The following is a 24,777-nucleotide window of genomic DNA, read 5'->3' on the forward strand; positions in this document are numbered from 1 at the left end:
GTATCGACCTGAAAGGAGAGTATGTTGAAAAATAAAACCGACTTTGGCCAAAAAAACGTCTCCGTGTTTCATTTTTCAGGGACTTATCAGACTGCCTAGTAAGTGCATATTCGTACTGAGCGAACTCAAGAACTTCTCACTACCGAGTTTCATCCAAATCAAGTCACTTAATATCTTCGTCCGCCATACTGGATGCCCTATTTAAAATTTTTAAATATTATGTACAAATTCTAAGTAGAGATTTCCGAATAAAAATTTGAATCAGAATCTGTAGAATTTTGGCAATATTCGTCAAATTTTTCTTGCCAACAAAGAGGTTAATTAAGACATTTGTTGTTTTTGTTTCATTTTATGATTGCTGTATCGGACATACACTTGATTCTCTGACAATGACGTTTCTTGATTTCCTGCTGGGCAATTGAATCTTGTGATTACATTTTGTCACGCGACTCCTATATGAGTCTAACTTTAAGTTTCGTCTACAACATGGAAAACGCTATTTAATGTCTATATGCCCTGGCGAGAATGTTTATACTAATTCTCATTACCACTAATCTTTAATTATGATGGAAAAAATTTTGGAATTAATTAAACAATATGCATTATATATATATCCTATTCTATTTATGCTTGCTATTAGACTTTTTGGGCGACAATTCCGAAAATGTTGTCTCTTCTTCGTATATCTTATAGATTCGGAGATCCTTATAGAAAACTACAGTTTAAAACATTCTGTATGCAATTTTATACGGATACAGAAATTTGGTCCCACAGATTCCGATATTTTAACTTTTAAATCGATTTTGCGAAAAATAAAAATTATTTTCAAGTTTAAGTACAGGTTGACTGTCCCTTTTTCATTTCTCTAAAAGGCTAAATTATCTAAGTGTGTAGAAACTGCAGCCAAGAAATAACAGAGAAATGGATATCTGGAGAGCAGTTCCATTTATCGTACCACTAAGAACTATGACTACAAACGAAGCCAATATTTTATATCTATCAAGTATGGTTCATAAGACGGAGTAAGACTTCAACGTCTTGAAGACAAAATATTTTTAAATTGGCAGTCGCATAAACTTGGACCCAGATGAGGTGAAGGGTTGCGAATTGAGTTAATTTGGGAACACAAGAAATACTATTTATTTGAAAGCTACATATTCATAAGCTCCTGCATTTGCCTGCACTTCCATAAAATTGTGCTTTAGTGCATCCTGACCGGAAAAACTCACTTGTGGAAACAACGTTCAGGAGGAGCCAAATGTCCTACAAACTATTGGACTTATCAGAGCCATGACCAAAACCAGATGTTCAAGACAGAATATATTGTTTATATTAATGACTGTGAAGATTTTATCCTAACATCTAATGATGATGTTGCTCCAACACCATTTCTGTAATTAAAAATATAAAATTTTATTATTTTTTCTGTTAAAAGTTGCGTATATAAAAAAAACTAATTAAATTATTCAACACTAGTAGTGCAAAATCTATATTTCAATCTTAAAGATTTGATAGTGGTCCAAAATAATGAAATCCTAATGTCTTTAAAAATTAAAATATTAACACCTGATTTTATAGATAAGAAATTGCATATTGAATAACCTGGGATGAAAAATATTTTTTAAAACGCCAAAGTAATTCTTGTTTAAATAACCTGGACACGTTAATCACATATGTCTAACATCATTATTTTGTAATGTATTTTCGATTTTAAATTACCTTCTTCAGGAGGAAGCAGATCCTTCACGAGCCACATACCTCTCCAATATCTTGCAATATATTCATGTCCACGCTTCAATTCATCACCCTCTATAGGACGCATTTCTTGAGATGCTCCTGTAAGAAAAAATATAGCAATTATTTTGGTAGAAAAATTTCAAGAATCATTAGTTTAGATCTACTAGGCACATTACTACGTGTAAAATAGTTATTTGTGATACTAGAGCAAGAAAAACTCTACGTAGAAAAAAACTGGTCGTTCTAGGCAGAGTTGTCTAATATAATTTAAAATTATATTTAAGTTTTTTAATTACCACCGAGACGTGGTATTAAGAATACCATCTCCCCGGTCTTCTGAAAGCATTCTGCAACTTTTACGAGGCTATGAGTTACCTCTGATAAACGAAAAATTTTATCCCCTTTTTTATAGGCAATATGCGGTATTCTGTATGCCCCTGTGAAAAAAATATAGTAACTGGTTATTTTGAAGAGCAAAAGTTGTTTGATCAGAACAAGTAAATTCAACTAAGTAGTAAGTCTATTAACAATGTACTAAGAAATAAAATTTAAATTTTTTCTAAATCCCAAAACTTATGAGAAAATATATTGAAAATTCTAATATTTTCGCACTGACAACAACTTTTTTGTGCACTTTACATGCAGCAATACGTTTATGCCTTTTAAAAATTTTACTTCGATATTTTTATTTACAAGGTAGCATGACACAGCAACCCGCAGTGGGCTGAAATAAAAAATATAGACTCAAAATTGAATTAAGGGCTAAATTATGCACCGATTTCTGATTATTATTAATTCTTTCAATCACGAACAAATTTTTCAGGAGACGGTGTTAGTAGATTTTTTAGTTTTGTGTTTATTTAGTTGTTATGTTAATGCAAACTGCGAAAAAAGTGTCACTTGGACGGAATGCACAGAAGTATGAGAAAATTTTGAGAAATCTGTAAATTGGTAGCATTAATATTTCTTTATTTTATAAATAAGTTATATAAACAAACTCACATGGGAAGAGTTTTTAAGTAAAAAGAAAACATTTTTTCCTTCTGATCTTTTTGAAATTATATTGTGTATTATTCTGATTCGGCCCTGACTAAAAGTTCTGGTCTAGAACAAATTGATAAGTGCCCTATAAGGATCAAGTGTCAAATTTGCAATTTTTAATAAGTAAGGAATATTTTGTAGGAAAATCTTTTGATGAATTAATTAATGTGGAATTCAAATATACTGCACTTTGATTTAAAATAAATATTTTGTATTTGGAAATTAATTTCAAGTTGTATGTTATATGTCAGACGGTTGCGTCTATGCTCGCAGAAAGAATGTCTTTTATAAATTCAAAAATCCTCACGGAATTCAATTTTAAATGTTCTCCCTTTATTTCACTACTTTTGTTGAACAAATGTTTAGTTTTCTATCGATTCTGATGTAGACTTCAAATTTGTAAACAAACACTATTTGGTATAAACTAAGCAAAGTGCAGATTGTGTATTTATTATGTGTAGGTGAGTGATTTTTTTGCTTAAAATTAGTGAACGAAAGGGAGAATTTCCAGCTTACACTTTTAGTCACGCGGTAATAATTTTGACTAAAAATTTATTAGATTTGTCTGCATAAAGGAGTATGCACTGCATTTTGGTTTTATAATGTCATAATGAACGTGAAAAATATTTATGCTGAAAAATCAAACTTTATAAAAGTACTGATTGTCAAGTATGCACGTATATATATCAGGGTGGCCATTTTAATCGAAGAAAAAAGTTTCTGGTCATTTCCTGTGTCTTGCTCTTGTGCCTTGCTCTTGTCACAGCCAATAATAAAAAATTTGAACTCTAAGGCTAAGAATTTTTCTATTTGAATTAATAAAAAACAAACTAAAAATTAGAGCACTCCAATTGAAACGGAAAGTTTTAAGTTTTTAAATTAAAGTTTAAAAGTTTCTAAATTCAAGAATGTTGTATTTGAATCCTCAGTAATTTATAGATATAAAATGGAAGGTGCTAACAGTTTTTAACAGATTCTCTTCATACCTTGAAAGGCGCTATCAGCTCTTAAATTCGAGACTAATTTTCAGTAAGTCATCGAAGTAAGTTGACTCATACTAAGCGTCGACATTACAACTTTCAAGTATCAAAATGCAGCAGATGTAGTAAAAAAATTGTTTTCCGTGTATACTTATCTCAAGTTTGTCTCATTACACATAATATTTAGTTATGAAAATTGAGCTATTGAAAACATTCATTATTTGAGTTCGTTTGTTGGTAAGATTAATTGACAGAACTTGGACCTGCTAGAGCGTGGGGGTTTCGTCTCCTAATCATGTTGTAAATTTCGAGCTCATCATCGTTCATCAGTTTCCAGCCTTCTGTAGTCAATATCCCAATATTATGAGCACCATTCGTCGCCATTTGACCCAAAAGCAGAACATGAACAGCATCGTCGTAGATTAGCGATTGAAACGTTGGTAGACCAACCTTCGTTTCTGTAGGAAATAATTTTTATTATAAGGCTAGGAAACAAGCAGGCGAGCCACGAGCGCATTGTTTTTTGCCTATGGCACTTTTTAGAGTAACACATAAAATTAATATTTATACAAAATTCTTTTATACCATCCTTATTCAGATTAGGATCTTAAAGAATATGAGATCTGTTAAAAAAATACGCGAACTTTTTGAATTTCATGGCTCGAGTTGGTTTCAGAAGAATCCGTTTGGTGTCGCTAAGTTCGTACAGATCAGCTGTTTAAAACGCGGTATTCCAGTCGCAGATATCTTCATTTGTTGATAAGCTACACGGATTTAAGTAACATTATAAGGTAATACTGTCATAAATTTCATAACTTACTTGTATACTTTCATAAATTTCATAATGCTAATACAATTGCTCAGCTCCTAACCTCCATACTTAGAGCAGACCAAAACTATGTGGTCTACATGTTTTGAAATGTTTTTTACCTGATCAAATTTTCTATTGAACATACTTTTCACTAAGACTGATCATTTTAATATTTGTCAATATCATGTATATTTTATGTACGTCTGATATTTTTTAAAGCCAGAATGGAACTTTTTTAAAACAAATGAGAAACGTTTTAACTACGCCTCTTATTCCTATTTAGTCTATAATATTTAAAAATTAGATGTTAATGTCGTTCCTTCCTCTTTATTTTTATGTCCTGATGAGGCCGCGATTCACGGCGAAATGCATAGACATTCTCAAAATTAAACATGATTTTTTTATTATTTGACTACATTTCTAGACCCAAGGCCGAAATTCAACAATTTGCATATGCTTAATATATTGGTCTAAAATTTAAAAAAGTTCATATTACTTTAATTTCAAGATTGGAGTGTATTTGACATTTACACAAGTGAGCACGTGTGCATTGTTTTTAAATATAATAAATAAATAAATGAATTCTTTGAAAGCGTATGTAAAAATTTTTTAAACGAAACTAAATAATATAGGAAACTGTCTTGCAAAAAGATTTACTGAAAAAATTGTCTTTTCATTCGAGCTGAACCCGTTACCGTTTCGTTGTTAATTATGAACATAACCATAAAAATCACCGTTATTTCAACATCGTCAACAAGCGGATTGATGTTGAATATTTTAATTAGGAATGGATTTTAAGCTATAAGTCATTCTATTGATTTTCATCCTGAAACATTGAATAAGGGATAAAGTTTAGCAGAAATTTGTTTGCCTGAAATTGAAATTACTTGAAAGAAGTTTGCTCGAAATTTTCCTTTTGATAAGTATTTCTATTTTCTAAATTTACTATTATAGATACCATGTACTTTTAAGGTTTCAGTTAACATCTATACTAACTGTATGAACTTAAAATCAAAATATGCCACAGGCATCTTAGGACATGAAAATACGAATCGTATTTTTATCCGGAATTGTTTAATTTGCACGCTAGAATATCCCTATTTTTGTAATAGAGCAAATAAAGAATATGTTCAACATTGATTTACTAATTTTAAAATATTGAAACAAATTCAATTTTTAAAAATAATTATTCTTTCGAAATTTCATTTTTTACTAAAAATGCTTACTATTAGTAATATTACTATTATAATATTACTGACCCAATTAACACAATAATTTTTACAGATACCTTAGTATTTCTTTTTCAAAAAACAAGAGTATTGAAATACTTTATGTGTTATTTGTAATTCAATAGGAGATCTGTCTTAGATAAGAGAAAGTCAAAACACAACTCCGACCAAACCGTTTGATAAACGCGAACAAAAGTTTTGTTAACCTAAGTCGAAACTTTATCAGCTTTCCCACAGGCGCTCCTATTATCTGATTATTAAACTCTGTTTTTCAGTATAAAAGGGGTAACAAGTACTCTTAACTTAAAAATGTAGAGGTTATGCTGCACATGATTTACTCTAATGTCACTGATCTGCTTACTGAATATCTACGAAATCACTGATTAATACGTATAATGTCTAACTATTATGTCAACCAGTGAATTTTTCACTGATTTATATTTCAAGAGTATTATATATTTAATAAGAAGTGTGTTAAACTTACGTTACTTTCAAATTTATAAACATATAATTATTAAAATAAAAAAATATTATACTTGTCTTATTTAATCGAGAAATGCTTGTAATAATTAGTTAATTATTATTTCAGGGGCGAAGGTTCTGGTAAAATGTGCAGGTTTGAATTTTTTATATTTTAGTCTATATGGTAGGAATACTGTTGCAGATAGGGGAACGCTTCCGAGGTACGGGGGGTAACGGGGATCTCCAATATCCATGGCGAACACAAACCAGACAGGGCAAGGAACCCCAAATTAAAAACCGATTATGTAACGTGTATCAACCTATCCGCCGGTTTTGATCGTGTTCAAGCCCGGTTGGACGGTGCTAGTCCCGTGGATTACTTGGAGGACCAAAGACATTTAGATCGAAGCGTCTGTGAGGAGTTGGTGGGTCTGTTGGACGCCAGGGTCTTACGCAAGGAGGGTTCACCGCACTCCTGAAATGTGACTTTTATTTAGGATCATGTAAAGTTTTAAAGTATCACTAAAATCCTCGTAAACATTCTTAAAAACCTCCTGAATTTTTTTTCCTGTGGACGTCCTGGTTGGACGTAATGGAAGAGGGGCAAGTGTATGAGTCCAAGTTGGACATAGAACGGATGTAACGAAAAATCAAAGAGGCGCAAAGACTCGTTGATGAGTCAAATGGTGTTGAAAATAAATGAAGGATTTATCCTGTACAAAGAAAACAATGATCTTGTCAATCAGAGTGGGAGTGGATTAGGTGTGAGATTTAGCGCTTAAATTGAAAGAGTCACATATCTCAGCGATGTATACTTTGGGTACTAGCCAATCATTGTTGGATATAACACCGAGTAAAAGCCCGTAAGGAGAAGGCAAATGGTAGGGAAAATACAAGTCACAGAGACACTCAAACGGAAAAAAGCATGGAAACTCTTACTCCCCATGCTGGAAAGATAAAGAGGGAGCCCAGTCTGGGTCCTGCACAAGCAAGTTTCTTTAAACCAAGGCGAAAGGACCCGAGGATGCGTAATGCTTGAGTGGCCACGATATCGATTTTAAGAGAAGCAGTCGGCGAAATAAGCCCTGCAGCCAACAACATCAGGAAGCTAAAGTAAAATAAAAGACCAGCTCAACCCGAGGCATTTCTCATAAAAACGGTGCAGGGCTTGAGATACGCGTAGGTTCGCATGGGCATTTGGCAGAAGGTGAAACTGGACTCTTTTGGCGTAAAAATCAAGGGGGTAAGGAAAACGAGAAACGGAGAGGTCCTAGTGGCAGATTTAAGCTGTCAACTGTCATCAAGGAGGCAGTTGATGATTAGTTTAGCTTGCACGAGCTGCTCTCGCGTACCGACGTTGAGCTCTTTGACCTCGACACAACTACTGACGCGAAGCTAAGGTAAAAACTACGCTTGTCAATGAGGGATGTGTTGCAGGTAACTGCAAAATAAGGCGCATGTTTCTGGCCCTAATTCTATTCAATTTAAATTTAATCAACGGAAAATCAAGTTTCAGAACAGTAATTTGTCATTATTTTAATTTTTGTTTTAATTTTCAGGGGCATAACCTCTATTCGCGTCATTACCAGTTATTATTATTTCTATAATACTGAATCCACATTTGAAATTGACAGTTTTGACTTTCTACTTCCAATACTATTTATTATTACAGTTTCAGTTTTTTCAAATTCGTATTTAACATCATTGTAATTATTCTGAATTCACACAAAGCCCAATATTCATATTCACGAATATATACTTGAAATATTTGCATTTATTTCAATTATCGTTTTACGTAATTTATTTTTGGCTGTATATGGATGTCCGATTCCGGGTACTAGGTCAACATCCATTTAATTTCTCTGCTTAGTTACACGACAGCAGTGGGCGGGATCGGGCCAACACGAGCATCGCTTACGAAAACTAGAGTGAAGGGCCTGTCTGAAAAATTTCCGATATTATGGTGTTTTCAAGATACGAGCTTGCTCACCATAGAGTGCGTCGTATCATTCAGGCAAGCTCTCTGTGAAGCCAGGTCGACCACAAAAAGGCCTGAAAAATACCCCCTTCAACACAAAAACAGCCTTTTATCACGTGGCATCATGATTCATGGCCCAGCGACACGTACGCCAACCTCTACTTTCACGCTCTTTTTTTCTTTTTCTGGGAATTAGAGATACAGTTTTCGGCCCCTCACCCTTCTTCCTAACCTTCCAGCTTACACCTCCATACATGCTGTTGGTCTCCTTTTTTTTTCTCTCTTTGCGGGTTATTTTATTTTATTTTTTTTATGTTTCGTGATTGTACATCGCAATTATAGTTTTTTGTTTAGTATTTTTTGGAACTTGAACGGCCGGCTTCAATGGCCCGGAAATGTTGTGCTCTGGTAGTGTTTAGTTCAACCCCCCCTCCTTTTTTGTACTATCGTCCTGTGTTCAATTTCGATCAATTTTAAATGTGTCGCGTATTTTCTGCTTTCAGTATTTACTTTCATTATCTCGGAGATACGGCAAATCCACTAGCGCCGCATTCAATTTCGTTTTTAATTTTGCTCCCCCCCAATCTACATTATAGCTGCGATTAGAACCTTTTTTCTATCTGTCAATTGTCGAAAGAAACTCTATGCCTTGTAAGCGGAAACAACGCCCCACCCAAATCACGCAACCCGCCTTCGTCGCTGGCGTGCTATCGAGAGCGCTCAGACTGCCGAAGTCGCCCCTGGCGTCGCACGAACAACTCTACCTCTTTCATTTAAGGATCACTTAGCTCTTCTGCACCTTAAAACCCGGGCTATTGCACCCAGACGACGGAATATCGTACTCATCGATGTGAATCGCCCGACGCTCGGCCACACGCTGGCTTACCCTCTTCGCTGAAATTATTTCATCTTTGCTTGGTATCTGTCACGCCTAAACACCTCGTCACTTTCTCTTTGAGCTCCCGCGATTTTTCGAAATATTACAACACCTTAGAATCTTTGATCCCGAAGGGATCCCTAAACTTCTAAGATTCCCTTCGTCTGAGAGCCTTTTGATTACTTCATGCCTTCTACAACGGAGACGTCTTAACCCTCTAACCTGGGTAAGTGGCATCACAACGCCGCGCGTCCAGCTACACTCGAAGCACCCACAGAAAAGCACATCGCCAACTTTCGGAAAGAATTTTTTGTTTTTAGGGGCCTACGGTTCGCCAGAATACTCCTCGCCTTCCTTTTTCTACTCTTTAACCGCCAAGCGTCCCCGCTGGGATCCTGATTCTCACTAATTTCCTTGTCGGAACCTCGGTTCGAAGCCCAGCAATTATTTATGTGGCCACAGGACTCTAAGCGCATATACGAGGGCTGTCGCAAAAGTATCGGACCTACCTAGATTTCTCGACGCGTCCGGGTTTGTCAGGAACTGGTTGATTGTTCAAACGTCCTTAAGACCTTAAGACTACCTCGATTTCTCGACGCTTGATTTATTTTTCGTCATCCGGTGATGGCATACTTTAAAGTAGTCCCTATTTTATTGAACAAGACGCTCATGTCGATGGTTTCGCTTATTAAAGCACTCTTCAAAGTCATATTTCGGAATCATCTTTAGTAAATTTGTCGCATTAGTTTCCTCAGTCCCCTTATCGTCGATAGTTGTTTTGTTTCAGGATCATAACCATAAACCTATGTTACATCACCAGTAATAACCTTTTCAAGAAAGTTTTTATCACTATTGATCATTTCCAGATTGTCCTGATGAAGGTCGGCCAGAATGAGGATCACTGTCACCTGTGATTTGCCCATACACTCATCTTTAAAGGCCTTTGGAAACATTTCAATAGTTTCCGCACAACTTTTACCGAGACTAAAGCAAAATTTTCAGCAAATTCTCTGTTCGTTTAGGTCATTTTTAGCAATAAACGAATTGCTACGGACTAGAAGTATAGTAGTTGCAGGTGACGTTCGTACCGTTCAAACGTCACCTGTCTCCCTCCGCACGAAGAAATGAACGTAGGTATGATTATTTTGGGACAGCCCTCGTATATGGACCTAGCATGTAGTCTACGAGAAAATAATAAATCTATGGCTTGTCTGAACGCCTTTCTCTAGCAGCACAATGGGGTCCTAATTGTCCAGTCAGTTCCATCCCCCGCTGCTCTAGTTATTCGTGCCCGTGCCAACAAATTAACTCAATAGAACGAGCCGTTTTACTAAACCAGCCACGCAAGCCCCCCCCCCCCCCCACAAATAAACACAATACTGTCAGACCTGAGCCTGGCTTGTATAATTTCTTAAGGCGTGCACTAGATACAAACTATAAGTGAAGTATATAATTTGAAAGGAGAATATAGGTGTAACATCTTTAACACACTTTAATTCCCGAATAAGCAAGTGCCTAGCATATATTCACTCAGATCGCCATTTACTACTATTCTCGCTTTACTAAATTGTCATTTGAGAATATCCATGTGATTCGAGCACGAAACATCCATTACGTTACCGTCCGTTCGTCACTCCCTTATCCTGACAAATCGCGTCGCGATTCTCGTGCCAAAGTTTCCCATAACTTTCTTGTTTCTTGGTTCTACAAATAACGTATTTTTTCTAGGTAACGTCCAAAAAACCATTCTTTTCCGGCCATCCATTTTCGAACAATGAGATTTTAGGGTTTATACACTGTTCAAAATATCTGGTTAAATTTTTAACCACATGTCCTTGAAGTTTTATACAATAACAGTTTCTTAAGATTTCAACGAGTTGTAAAGAAAAAATAAGCTATGCGAGGTTTGTTCGAAAAGTAAGGTGACTTTTCAATTTTGGCGGGCTAAGTACATTCAAGTTTTAAGTTTTTTGTTTTTTTGTGTTGGTACACTCGTCACGATCATATGTTCATAGTTTTGACTATATAGCTCGTGTTGTTTTTCTGGCAGAGGCGTAAAAGGCTAGAAGAGTTTGGTGTGCTCAGCGATTTTCTTTTTTCGAAAAAAATGGAGCAAAGAGTTTGTATTAAATTTTGTGTGAAAAATGGAATCCAGGGCTCTAAAGCTCTTGAAATGTTGACAGTTGCATACGGTGAGTCTACTCTGAGTAAGAAAAATGTGTATAAGTGGTACAAGCTGTTCCAAGAAGGCCGAGAGGATGTCGAAGACGAACCTCGCCCTGGACGTCCCAGCACGTCAACAACAGATGAAAACGTTCAAGCAGTGGAAGAAATGGTGTTGAAAAATCGCCGAATTACCATCAGAGAAGTTGCTCAAGATGTTGGCATATCGGTTGGATCATGCCATGGTATCTTTTCGGACGTTTCGGGCAAGAGACGTGTGTCAGCGTAATTTGTTCCAAAACTGCTTAATTTTGATCAAAAGATCCATCGGATGACCATCGCTCAGGAGATGTTGAATGAAGTCAATAATGATCCTGATTTTCTCTAAAGGGTTATAACTGGAGATGAATCGCGGGTAGATGGTTATGACGTCGAAACTAGAGCCCAATCGTCTCAGTGGAAGCATCCTGAGTCTTCAAGACCGAAAAAAGCACGTCAAGTTCGGTCAAATGTGAAGGTTTTGCTCACTGTCTTCTTTGATTACCGTGACGTAGTGCATCAGAAATTATTACCACAAGGTCGTTAGTTATATACCACCTGATCATCATCAAAGAAATCGATTGCCGAGATACCAATCCATATTGAAACTTTTCCAAATTTATGAAATCGATGGTTTAACTGAGTGGAATGAGTCATTAGGTCGGAAATAAGGCTGTTTCCTCCCACCACGTAGCTTTCCGGGGACAAATTCCCCTTCCTGCTGCGCTGATGGGAAGAGTGGTTGGTACATTCACTGATGCAATGCTTCTTTTTAATGTGCATGTGACGCACAGCGTAGTTTTATTTAAAATGAGCATATTCGATTTTTCTTCTAACTTTAAATTGCAGTTGAACAGTAGACTTATCAATGAAGTAACATTTCACAAGCACAAAAAGCTAGCACTCCAATAATTATAGATTTAAATTTTACGGTATTTTTAATTTTTCAAGGGAATCCATAAGTTATTTTTATAATACACGATACGATAAACTGATAATAAAATCGCATTATATATTTGTTTGGAACGATTTGTTTTAAAAATGTATTCGCTGTTTGCAATAACAAATTATTTAGGTTATTGTTTGTACAGATTTCTACTTTTTCAACGGTCGCCACTAGATGACACCACTTTCAATAGCATTGGCGTATGCGTGTCGCGAGTAGCGAGCTCTCAGTTATCCATAGACTCTCGAGCCATCTACCAAAACCGGTGTAAATAAAGAGTGTTCTAATGAGAAGTGTAAAATGTTGTTATTGTGTTATCCTGAATACTCCCCACGGATAAAATACAATATTTTATTAATTTATAAATTTATATATTTATAAACGGTATATATATTTTTTTATGCTTGGCGTATCTGTGACGAGTTACTTGAAAAAGAATTACTTACCCAACATATGTACAGTCTCAGGTAGTAGTTTCGGGTGACTGCAAGTTCCAAATGAGATACCCTGTGAACTGAATTCTGTAAGACAAAATAGAAATGGATGCGTGTTTTATTTTTGAATACTTTACTGAAACACAAGCGTGTGTTGTGAAGCTGCAGGTTTTGCAATTTACAAATTTCTGAATAAATAACTATTCAATTTTTCGCCGAGTTTTTGTTAATACAAATTTAATCTTTGTTTTGAAAATGTGTCCTTCTGGCGAAAAATTTCAATTGTTTGTTGAAAATTAGTCTTCGGTAGAAAATTAACTTTTTTCTCGTGGAAACTCCATTACAAAATAAAATATTTAATTGAGAATTAATGTATTTTGTTAGAAATTGTTCTTTTTTGGTAGAATATTAGTTTTTGCTAATCGACAGTTATTTTTTATTCTAAATATATAAATCTTCTATTCCTTGTTAATTTTTTTAGAGACTTTCAATCATTTAGGTTTAAAGTTCATTCGTTTGGTTGAAAATAAATGGCCTCTTTGAACATTTATTTCATTTGCTCAAAAACTTATCTCTATAAGTTAGAATTAATCTATGCTATTTTTGTAAAAAAATTTGTTAGTTGAAATTTAATTTGTATTGTTAAAATATGTGCGTTTTTTGGTAACGCTATAATGTTTTTTGGTTGAAAATTTAACTATTAGGATAAAAATTCTATCGAAAATTAGAATATTTGGTAAAAAATTCACGTATTTCTTTGAAAATGATTTTTTTGCGATAAAAAATTTAACTTTTTGTTTGAAAATTTAATTTTTTGGCTTGACAAATATTATTTTTTCAAATGAAAATTAATGGTTTAACTAGTAATTCAATTATTTACTGTTTCGTCGACATTTTTGTTCTTTTATAGACATTTAATATTTATGATTAAAGATGTATCTGTTCTGTTAAAAATTCAATTACAGTAAAACACTTCTATAGCGCCGATTTTGAAGCAATGGGTCGAGTCCTACTCATTATAGGCCACTCCGATTTATTTTGTTCACGTCTGTGTGCTCGACTGAATGACAACCGCAGACCGCGCGCAGCCCGTGCAGCTCCTATTAAACCTACATGCGACGCGGCATCAATTCTCACAAGCGCTAAAGAAGGCAGGGCTATTAAAGGGTTTCACGGTATTTACACGGAAACAATTTATCCGTAAAAAATATTCGAGCGTTTAGCTAGGTCTTCGATACAAGATAAAAAAATCAAACATTAAATCCCTATGTCTCTGAAAAATTAATCGAATTTTCTACGAACAGTTCCTGAAAATTTATTTATAATACTATTTTTTTCATTATTTACGAAAAAAAAGTTAGGAGCGGTTTTAGACTTGTCATATCGAGTTCGTCAATATTTTCTCAAAATTTGCAGATTATTTACGAAATTACTTCAATGTCTACTAAATTTATATCATATCCGACGACACCTAGCTACTAGTGTGTGACTTTTTTACGCATAAATGTTTTAGTGTAAAAATATGGTATTTGGTTAAAAACTTATTAATCTAGCGTAATGTTAAATTATTCCAATTTTGTGCTGGGCAGTATTTCACAAGAATTGTATTTGCGGTATTTGAAATACAAACTACATTCAACTCAAATGCATTTGAAATACCTGACAGGGAAAATAAAATTAGGTAATGTATAAAATACAGCCACAAAATACATAAGAGTATTTAAAAATATTATTTGAAATACATCTAAGAATTATATTTTAGTGGATGTATTTTGTGTATTTTTTTGAAAATACTTTCCAATATCAGCATACAAAAATTATATTAAAATCCCTAAAGTATATAAAAAGTTTAGGAATTTTATAGTGAAAGAGTGGGAGTGCAAAGGAGTGACAAAGAGGAAGAGATAAAGGAGAAAAAGAGAATGTTGATGATGATAAGAGGAAAGAGGCGAAATAAATTTGAGAGGAAGGGGGCGGGGGTGAATTACAAAAAGGCGCACAGAACTGCGCAGCACCTACATTTGGCGCATTAAGCTGCGCAGTACAGCCGTTTAGTATATATTACTGCGCATTAGAAGTTTATAATGCGTGCAGATGCAGATTGCAGTTTTACAGTACATACATTAAACTGCGCAGTAGAGTTATGTAATACGCAGGGCTGCGCGGTAGAGTTATGTAATGCGTATAGTTGCTCTTTACAGTAGAGAAATGTGATATGCATGGTTGCGCAGTAGGCTCATGTTATGTTCAGGGGTGTGCAGTACGGCCTGCGATGCACATGACTACATACAAGATATTTATGATCCGTAGAAATGCGCAGTATATCCTGCAGAACGTGGGGTACACAGCAGACATATGAGTTCTGTAAGTGTGCACAGTGAAGACACATTAAATTTAGGGATGCACAGTAAGTATGCACTGTACGCGATATTTATTATTAGCGATTCCCGATATGTATAGTTGCGCAGTTGTAATACATTGTTCGTGCAATTGCGCGCTGCAATACTGTAGAACATAGAACTGCGCAGTGCTCTTATGCGGTATATTAGGCTGCACGGTAGAGTCATGTAAGTCACATGGATGTGCAGTACAAACAAATAATGTACAGGCCTGTGCAGTAGAGTCCTAATTTGTAAAATACTGCGTATTTTAACCCTTTAATGTACAAGCCGGCACAGCAGAACCTTTTAATTTTGCAGGATATACATTAAAACCTTTTAATGTGCAGGTATGGAGCCTTCTAGTAGCTAGGTATTAAGGTATGTAGTAGCTAGGTATTTTTAGCAGAGATTTATTGTAATTTAGGCTCAGCATTAGAGACATGTTATATGCAGGATTTCTCAATACGTAAACCTGCGCATTACAGTCCGTATGTATATAGGACTGCGCATCAGAGGTATTCAATATGTAAGGCTGTGTATTAGGGACCCAAAATGTTCAAGATTGTACAGTAGAAACTTAAAACATACAGCTTTATGCCTTATAAATAATTACTGCAAAACTATACGTCTCATAAACAGCTACCGCGCAGCGTTATGTCCTATAAAGATCTACTGCGCAGTTCTATTTCTCATAAACACCTCCTGCGCACTTATAAGTATCACCTGTACCTGCTGCGCAGCAATACTGGCCTTACGTCTGTATTGCGCAGGGCTGAGAACTGAAGAATCTACTGCGCAGCATGATGTACAAAAACAGTGTGCGGCACAACATTTCTCTGTAGGACTCTACTGTGCATCCTAATTTACCGAAAAAGTATACGGCACAGTTTTATGTTTAATAAGCACCTACTGCGCAGTCTCGTGTACCTTAATTGGCTCTTGCGCATTCTGAGTACAATTCTTAATTGTATTTGAAATAATATTTCAAAATACACAAATGTATTTTGTAGCTGTATTTGAAGTACATCATCTGAGTTGTATTTTCCCGGTGACGTAATTCAACTACATGGTGCTGAAATACATGTATTTCAGGAATGTAGTTGAGGTATTTTGAACCCAGCTCTAGTGTCTAACCTACCTGAAAAAATTTGAATAACCTAGAAATGTCAAGGAGTTTTTCCAACAGCGTACTCCATTTTATTTAGATTCCATTATAAAATTGAATAACAATGATTCTTCATTTTTAAAAGTAGCTTTATATTACTCGAATTAAATCGAAAAATTAAATTTTACATGGTTCAAACTTAAAGGCTCTTGTTAGAAATTTATTTTTTGGGTTTTGGTTATGAATATTCAAAAACAAACCCTCGATACCATGCAGATGCGTTTTCTTTATAGAATAATCTGTTTTATCATTTTGAAGTGTTAATCGAGTCTGATTTTTGGGCTCCTCAAATATACGAACTTTCATTTTTTGTCTCTTGTCCTTAATGCCGATAACCAACCCATCTGTACACCATCAGAATTTGCTGGGAAATTACATTTTTTCCGAATTTAACAGAATGAATTGGCTCCTTGAAAATTTAAATTCTAAGTTAGAAATGAGTACTTCACTCGTTGAAGCAAAGGGCTGGTTTTTCAAAAAAAAAGTTGCAATTGTTCGAAAGCACATTGTTTTTCGCACATTTAATTTTTGGCGGCGGATGGTTGTTTGCACACGGAGAATGGTTTTTACAATGCTTATTAGTTCATTCGAAAGTTTAAAATATGCCCAAATTCTGGTTAACTTTTTTCCGCGTTTGAATTTTGATGTAGGAGAAGTCTTATTAGTAGGAGTGGTTTTTGGAAATCTATCTATTCATGCTATCCGGGTATTTACGAAAATTCCAATACATGTTAGTGAAACATATAGTTTCTTCCTACACGTACAGATTGATTAAAACATTTCTAAAAGTATTTTGACAAAAATTACAGCTTATACTGCGATATGTCAGAAAATACTCCTTATTGCTGCTTACCTTGAAATTTTTTCCAACATATGTTAAAAAAATAATAACATATGAGAGCAAAAATTTGAGTGAAATTATATTTATCGGTACACCTAAAGACTGTGTTGAAACTTTTCAAACATATTTTGGCGATAATTCAGCGAAAAATGCACAATTATAATAACATTCGTTTCACCTGTATCAAAGTTGTAACGAAAAATTTTCAATGCAATTAGTATTTAAATATGAGCTATTTTACTATATAATTTAGTAGTATAGAATATTCTACTCACGAATAGAATCAAAAGAAATTAGGAATGTGATGAGCAAAGTGCAGATTGAAATATCCATGGTTCTTGATAGACAGAAATTCTTTTGAAAGAGCTTCCAGAGGCGCAACTGACAAGGTTTTGCAAACGTGTCGTATTTCCTTATATAGTAGTCGTTATCAAGCTATTGACAAACATTATTATCTACATATTTGTGTGGAAATGAAGCGAAATAAGTAGACGCCTGTGTGAAATGTATACTTGTTTCCGTGAAATGCAAAATCATTATTTACTATCCTTGGAAATATCAAGAGAATACCAGAAGCGCGTGGTGAAAATGGTAAACGAGCGTCATTATAAAGGAATTCCAGGGCTGTTATAATACCTACGTATGTTTTTTTGTTAATTTTGTTAGTTAACTTTATTTCACAATGAAAGATCTGATGGATTGCTTCGTAACTCACAACTATAATATTGTTGAAATATCGAAAAAAGTGATGCAAAAAAATGGAGAAAAAAGAAGGGGAAACTCTTTGTCGAGGTAGTAGGTCACGGTGCTTAAAGAGCTCTAATTAATTTTGCAGTGCAGGAAGCAATTCGATCTGCGATTGTGACCGGGTTTCGAGCCAAGCGTCCAACTTCCACATCCCCTGCCTGACGTTGCGCTGACTGGTGGGTGTGGGGCAACTGCACCCGCTTTTTGCCCCCCTTAATTAATTAGCGCTAGGTCGACAAATCGCCCATGAGAGGTGAGCGGCAGTTCGTAGTGATAGAAGAGTAATAAAAAGAAGTGGTCACCGCTTCGGGCAAACTTCGGGATGACCCGAACATGCATGACTTCGCTCGGCGCTGAAAGGGCCGACCAACGTGGAACCGACGAGAACCGACGTGAAAAAACTTTCAAAAATATACTATGCTTTTGTAAAGCGAAACAAATATTGAGAAAACATGGTCACTACGGTTTTGGCCTCCTAAAGGTAACCGGCAATTGGTCATCTCAATTTTCACGCAAAATTACGGCCACAGCCCTTCTAATAATTAATGCATCGTTCCTTTGAACCCCGTAAGTTGTAAAATTGGAGGACCTCTATGAATACTTTATCAGTTTTCTTCGTGATTTTCAGAGAAGCGGATGTCTAATTGTATTCACGTCGAAAACTATCCTTTTCATATTTAACTATCCTTTTCATATTTACAGAAAATCTGTTTCATAAAAATGCTCAATCGTTTGATTTTGTGTTTCTTGCCATTAACTTCATCTCAAACTTAAGTGCGTCTCTGTGCGACGTACTTGTGATTTTTATCTTTGTGGGATTACGAAGTGATTTACTTCCCCGTGAGAGGGGGGGAGGCGGGAAGAGAGAGTGAGAGAGAGAGAGGAACTGCACGGCATATAAATACTCAGTTTATCCGTCATCGAAACGCTTACCAATCTAATAGTTTAAGAAATGCATGTTTTATAATTATTTTCCCTAAAATATCTTAAATCCTACAAAATGACATACTTTAAAATCTTCCAAATCTTTAGGAAAACCTTGAAATATTTTAAAGATTTCTAAGGTACTTTGAAGGTTTTTTAACAATCCTGCTATAATTATTAAAATTCTTTGAAATTCCTTCAAATTATAAAAATGAATTAAAAATTCATTGACATCTTTTTAAACATCCCCAAATATTTAAAATCCTTTGAAATATTTTAAAATCTCTTGAAAATTCCTTGAAAATTTTAAAATACCCTAAAGTATCTCAATCCAGTAGGCTTACAATTGTAGAACGTACTTGGAACGTCCTAAAAACGTTTTTTGGACCTACAAGTCAAAAGACGTTATTTAGACGTTTCAAAAACTGTCCTAAGTCAGACCATATAATGTTCTCAAAACATTTTATGTTCGAATTACGTCTTTAAAACGTCTCTGGAACATTTCATGTTCACGGAACGTTATATGTACTGACTTGGGACATATCTTTTTTTGACATATCTTCACCTTTATTTTTAAAGATTTTAAAATTAATTCTTTTAAATATTTTGAAAACTCTTAATTTTTTAAAAGCTTCAGATTGAAATTTAGAAAATAGTAAAATTTCAAAACGACAAGTATTGAAATATTTGTAGATTACAGTTTTGAAAATAGAATCAATAAAAATTCAAAACTTCCGAGATTTTATTTTCGAAAATTTTCAACTATGAAATATGAATAATTTTCAAATAGATGGAATTTCAGTCTTCAGAATTAGAATTGTAAACTCAGATGTTTATTTACAAAAAATTAGTAATCATAAATAAATTGAAAGAACTCAAAATTTAAAAGTAAGTTTTTCACAAAAAAAAAATATATATATATATATATATTTAATTTTATAATTATATACAAAGATCGTTTTAAAAATAGTAAGGCTTTTACTCGAGTAATTTCTATTAACACTTTAATTTATCAGTTTAACTAATCTACAAATATAAAATTTTTTAACATTTTGAAATTTTTTGTTTTCTAAATTTCAGCCTGAAATAATGTCATTTAGATATTGCCCTATTGAAAAACGTACATTTAAATATTTTGCAATCTCACACTACATTATTGTCATCAATTGAAAATTCCTTGCAATTTATTAAAATATCCTAAAATGTATTAAATATTTCAAAATTTCATATTAAATTACCGTAATGAATTGAAAATTCCTTGGAACATTTTAAAAATTTCCATGGAATTTCCAATTTATTTCGGCCACTTAACATGAGATTTTGAAAGATTTTTTATATTTAAGGATATTTTAATAGATTCCAAGGAATTTTCAATTGATTTCAATAATGTAATACGAAATTTTTTAAGATTTGAAATATTTTAGGATATTTTAAAAATGTTAAGGAATTTTTAAGAGCTTTTAAAATTTTCAAGAGATTTCAAAATATTTGTAAGGATTTTAAATATTTGAGAAAAAACATATTAATGAATTTTCAATTTATTCTTATAATTCAGAGAAATTTAAAAGAATATTAACAATTTCAGCACTTAATTAAAAAAGTTCCAAAGTACTTTAGAAATTTTTGAAACGTATCAAGTTGTTTCAAAAGATTTTGAAGGTTTCGAATTACTTTTGGGTATTTTGAAAGTTTTCGAAGAATTTTCAATTGATTAAATTAATTTAACTGAGATTTTAAAGGATTTGATATATTTTAGGGTATTTTTAAAATTGCAGGGGATTTTCCAGAGCTTTTAAAATTTTCAAAAGATCTTAAAGGATTTTTAAATATCTGAGGATTTTGAACTATTTTGTACAAAATTCTTTTTGTTTTTCTTAAAAAACTTTTTTTTCAACTACAAGCTTTTTGGATGAAAATTTAATTTTTGTTCACAAATTCAACTATTATGTTGAAAACAATTGACATTTTTGTCCAATTATGTGTTTATTAAAAATTCATTTTTTTGTATAAAACTAATTGTTTTAGTTAGAAATTTAACTAATTCTATTTCAAGTCCAAATATTCTGAATGGGGCTCGATTTGAACATAACTTCCAATAGGGAAATTACATATACAACTACCATTCGGTTCGGTTTTGATTCCTCTAGAATCAAACCGAAGAGCCTATAACAAAGCCACCGAACGTGTCCTCGGGTTGCGGATAGAGGGTCCCTGTACCAAGGGTTTCTGTTGAATATGGTTACAAAAACAAACAGGCAGTCGCGGACAATTGTCCAGGGATGGTCCCGAAGGAATTAACCCTTAAGCGGATGTGCGAAAACCGTGCTGAAAGCTGAATGGCACCTGGTTGAGGTGCTTCTCGTGGGAACAACAATGAAAACACCAAACATAGTTGTAGTAAGTGCGGTTCAAAACAACAGAACGCGCAGGGCTCCCGACAATGGGTCGGCCAACAATGCCGACCAATCTAAAGTTGGGGGAGCCAATGAAAATGGATTCAATGCGATGGATCGGCGGGATCTCGCAACCTTTGGGTGGACCGAGCGACTGAATCACGACTTGCTAAAGTGCTACGATGCGAGTGTCGCCCCTGAACGGGATTACATGGCACAGCTGCATGTTCTGTGGTGCGAGAAACACCTGGAGCTATCGCACTTTTCGCAGCAACGTCTGCGAAACCATGCTGAACTACTCCGTAAAAGGGGCTATGTAAGCGGAACGCCTACTCTACCACATCTAGAACAAGCCGGCAACAGAGAAAAAGAGGCGACACTAAGACCAACCGCAGGCAGGTATCCAATAGATGAAGAGCGATGCTTTACGACCCGGAGAAACATCAACACCAAGGTTTCTCTCAAGCCTGAAGATCTGGCTGAAATGGATGACAAGCTTCGTGGACATTTTTCCGGAGAATCTGACCTCTGGGCTATCAATTGTTGTGTGTATAATGCAGCGAGAGCTTTAGCCGATGCGAACCGTAAAACAAAACCAACGGCTGATCATAAGACCAAAAGACGAATGCATCAACTTGCCATAAAGATAGGCTGGGCAAGACAGTACGCGTCCCGCATTCTGTGTGTGATTGACTACATCACATCTGGCAGAAATTTTACCGCCAAGGTTCGAAAGTTCGCGCGCGAACTCCGGACCCGTTATCACACACTTAACAAGTTCAAGCTGCTGACCATCAGGCAGCCTATTGTTGAGAGAATACAGATACTATCTGACGCTTCAAGGAGTTATATGTTGCCCTCATAACACCTGATAAAGAATGCCCGCCCATCAATACCAAGGAGGTGAAAAAAGTATTAAGACGGATAAAGAACTATTCCGCCCCGGGACCAGATTGTATCAAAACCTTCTGGTGGAAGAAGTTTTCTTCAACCCATCAGCAGGATTGTTCGGGCAATTGAACCTGTGTGGCAAGAAATGTATGAACAACGAGGCTCAAAGAAAGGCGTAGCCGGATTTCGGGAGAACCTGCTCATCGATAGATGTGTCTGCAAAGATACGAGCGTGACCTATCGATGGCCTGGATTGATTATCGGAAAGCTTTCGATTCGACATCCCATAGACTTATCATCTGTCCTTTGGAAATCTTAAAGGATTATCCGCAAATATTTGGGTGCATAGAGAGATTGATGCAGCTTTGGAAAACCAGATTTACTATCTCATCTGGAAAAAATCGTGTGACAACTAACAAGGTCACCTTTCAGAGAGGTATCTTTCAGGGCGACACATTGAGCCTACTCCTCTTTTGCCTTACATTATTGCCACTATCTCTAGCACTTCGCCATTCCGACGGGTACTTGTGCGGCAAACCTGCAGATCGAAAGTACAAGGTCACTCATGTATATTACATGGACGATCTTAAGATATATGCTAAAAACAGAGAGCAACTGCATCTAGCTCTGGGGAACGTCGAACGTTCTACTAAGGAAATTGGAATGGAATTTGGGTTAGATAAATGCGCCAAGGCTTACTTGAAGGAACGAAAACTTTATGGCATCCCTGAAGATCCTATGCTCGTTGATGGAAGCGCCACACGAAACCTTTGCGCTGGAGAGACTTATGCATACCTGGGCGTGCCACAGAGACGCATTCAGGATGTGACATCTACAAGGGATACTCTCCGAAGCAGATACAAACGTCGCATCCAAGAGATTTGGTCTTCTGAACTGTCGGCGAGGAACAAAGTATCTACAACGAACAGGCTTGCCGTCCCGGTACTACTCTATTCATTTGGAGTAGTTCCATGGACGAAGAACGAGCTGAGATCTCTTGATATCGGGACAAGAAAGGTTATGCACACGAACAAAAGAATGCATCTTTAGTCTTCCATTCCGCGACTGTACTTCAGTATTAGGGGTGAGCAAAATGCATCAAATCTTATCTATCTCGAATAATCACTCCTGAAAGCCCGGATTAAGAAAGCGTGAACAGCTCCTCGATAAGAGGATTCAAGGTATCTTCCACAATCGTCTGGATTGAAGTCTGTACGGAGGGTTTCATTTTTGCATACCAAGACGTTGTCATTTCCACCTTAACATATCTTTGCCACATTTTGAGCCAAGACATTTCCGATGATAGCTGCAGGGCGTGGCATGCACACCACGAGCATTTACTAGGCAGTCTGATACCTTAAAATTCTAAGAGATGGCATTAGTATTCACTAATGTGAACCATTTTCGTCGAGCTTGATCCTTCAAATGACGCCTGTCAAAACTTCAGCCATTTATGTTTACGCATTTAGAAGTTACAGCACTGAGAAGCGACTAACCTCCGAGTTTTTTTTAATATGGAAAAATCTGAGTTTCGAGTTTTGATCAAATACTAATGCTCTGCGCGCGATGGGTGCCGCGTTTGCTCACAGTGGACCAAAAACCAATTCGTGTGACAAATTCCCAGCAGGATTTGGCATTATTTTTGCGTAAGCCGATCGAGCTTTTGCGCCGATTCATAACGATGGTTCAAGCCTGGATCCACTACTACACTCCTGAGTCAACGCAACAGGCAAAACAGTGGGTTCCACCGGGCCCAAGTGCTCCGAAGCGTCCAAAAACGCAACAATGGGTCGGGAAGGTTATGGCCTCCGTATTTTGGGATGCACATGGCATAATATTCTTAGACTATCTTGAAAAAGGTAAAACCATAACCGGAGCATACTATTCATCATTATTGGACCGATTGAAAATCGAAATCGCCGAAAAACGACCGCATTTGAAGAAAAAAAAACCGCTTTATCATCACGACAATAAGGACAACCGCCGGGAGCGGGTGCTAATCTGAAAAATGCAATTTTTCAGATTAGCGAAATCGCGGTAAAATTTCAGCCACAACCACGTCTCACGACCGTGAGATAGGTGGTTAGAGTATGTAAAGGAATCAATATGACGATCCAGCAAAAGCCTCGTGTACCCTAATAACACGGAGCGACATAAGGACAACCGCCTTCAGCATTTTTCCCGCAAGTGTTCTAGCATATTGCTGACACGCAGGGATGCTTTTTAGGCCATTAGCAAGTGAAAGCTTGGCATGTCCAAGAGCGCCGATGATAAGGACGCTCATTTTAACAGAATATTCCGGGTACAATCGTTGCATCTCCCTTATAAGGTTTCGATACCTCTCTTTCTTTTCATTCTCCTTGGTTATGACGTTTTTGTTAGCTGGTGCCGAAAATTCGATAACGAACATGGTTCGCTTTTCGAAGTCAAGAAGAACCATGTCAGGTCTCGAGTGAGCAACAGAAAGAATTGTGGAGAATATAAAGTTCCAGTATATACGGTACTTTGAAAGTAGGTCGTTCCCGCGTGTGTTGGGCAACTAGATAGTATGGGAGCTAAATGCTCGGGGTGTGCATGGCACGCCCTGCAGCTATCATCGGGAATGTCTTGGCTCAAAATGTGGCGACGGTATGTTAAGGTGGAAATGACACCGTCTTGGCATGCAAAAATTAAACCTTCTGTACCAGACTTCAATCCGGACGATTTGAGGAAAGCAAACGTTAGCTCACAAGACATTG

The 24,777-nt window shown here is 35.8% G+C and overlaps 1 protein-coding gene across 2 annotated transcripts; it reads right to left on the minus strand.

The window, feature by feature from the left end:
• Window positions 1–1,217: 1,217 nt before the first annotated feature.
• Window positions 1,218–17,448, minus strand: LOC117175487. Of its 2 annotated transcripts, XM_033365195.1 has the most exons (6): window positions 17,360–17,448; window positions 12,710–12,784; window positions 4,022–4,216; window positions 2,034–2,174; window positions 1,720–1,836; window positions 1,218–1,391 (listed from the first exon to the last, which is right to left on the minus strand). In XM_033365195.1, the coding sequence occupies exons 1-6, from the start codon at window positions 17,415–17,417 to the stop codon at window positions 1,363–1,365; spliced, it is 615 nt and encodes a 204-aa protein (XP_033221086.1). In that variant the 5' UTR covers window positions 17,418–17,448; the 3' UTR covers window positions 1,218–1,362. The 2 variants fall into 2 exon arrangements, with proteins under 2 accessions (XP_033221086.1, XP_033221092.1); XM_033365201.1 differs by lacking the exon at window positions 2,034–2,174.
• Window positions 17,449–24,777: the final 7,329 nt, after the last annotated feature.

This window comes from Belonocnema kinseyi, chromosome 1 (genome assembly GCF_010883055.1).
Source record: "Belonocnema kinseyi isolate 2016_QV_RU_SX_M_011 chromosome 1, B_treatae_v1, whole genome shotgun sequence".
In the NCBI taxonomy this organism is placed as follows: Eukaryota; Metazoa; Arthropoda; class Insecta; order Hymenoptera; family Cynipidae; genus Belonocnema; species Belonocnema kinseyi.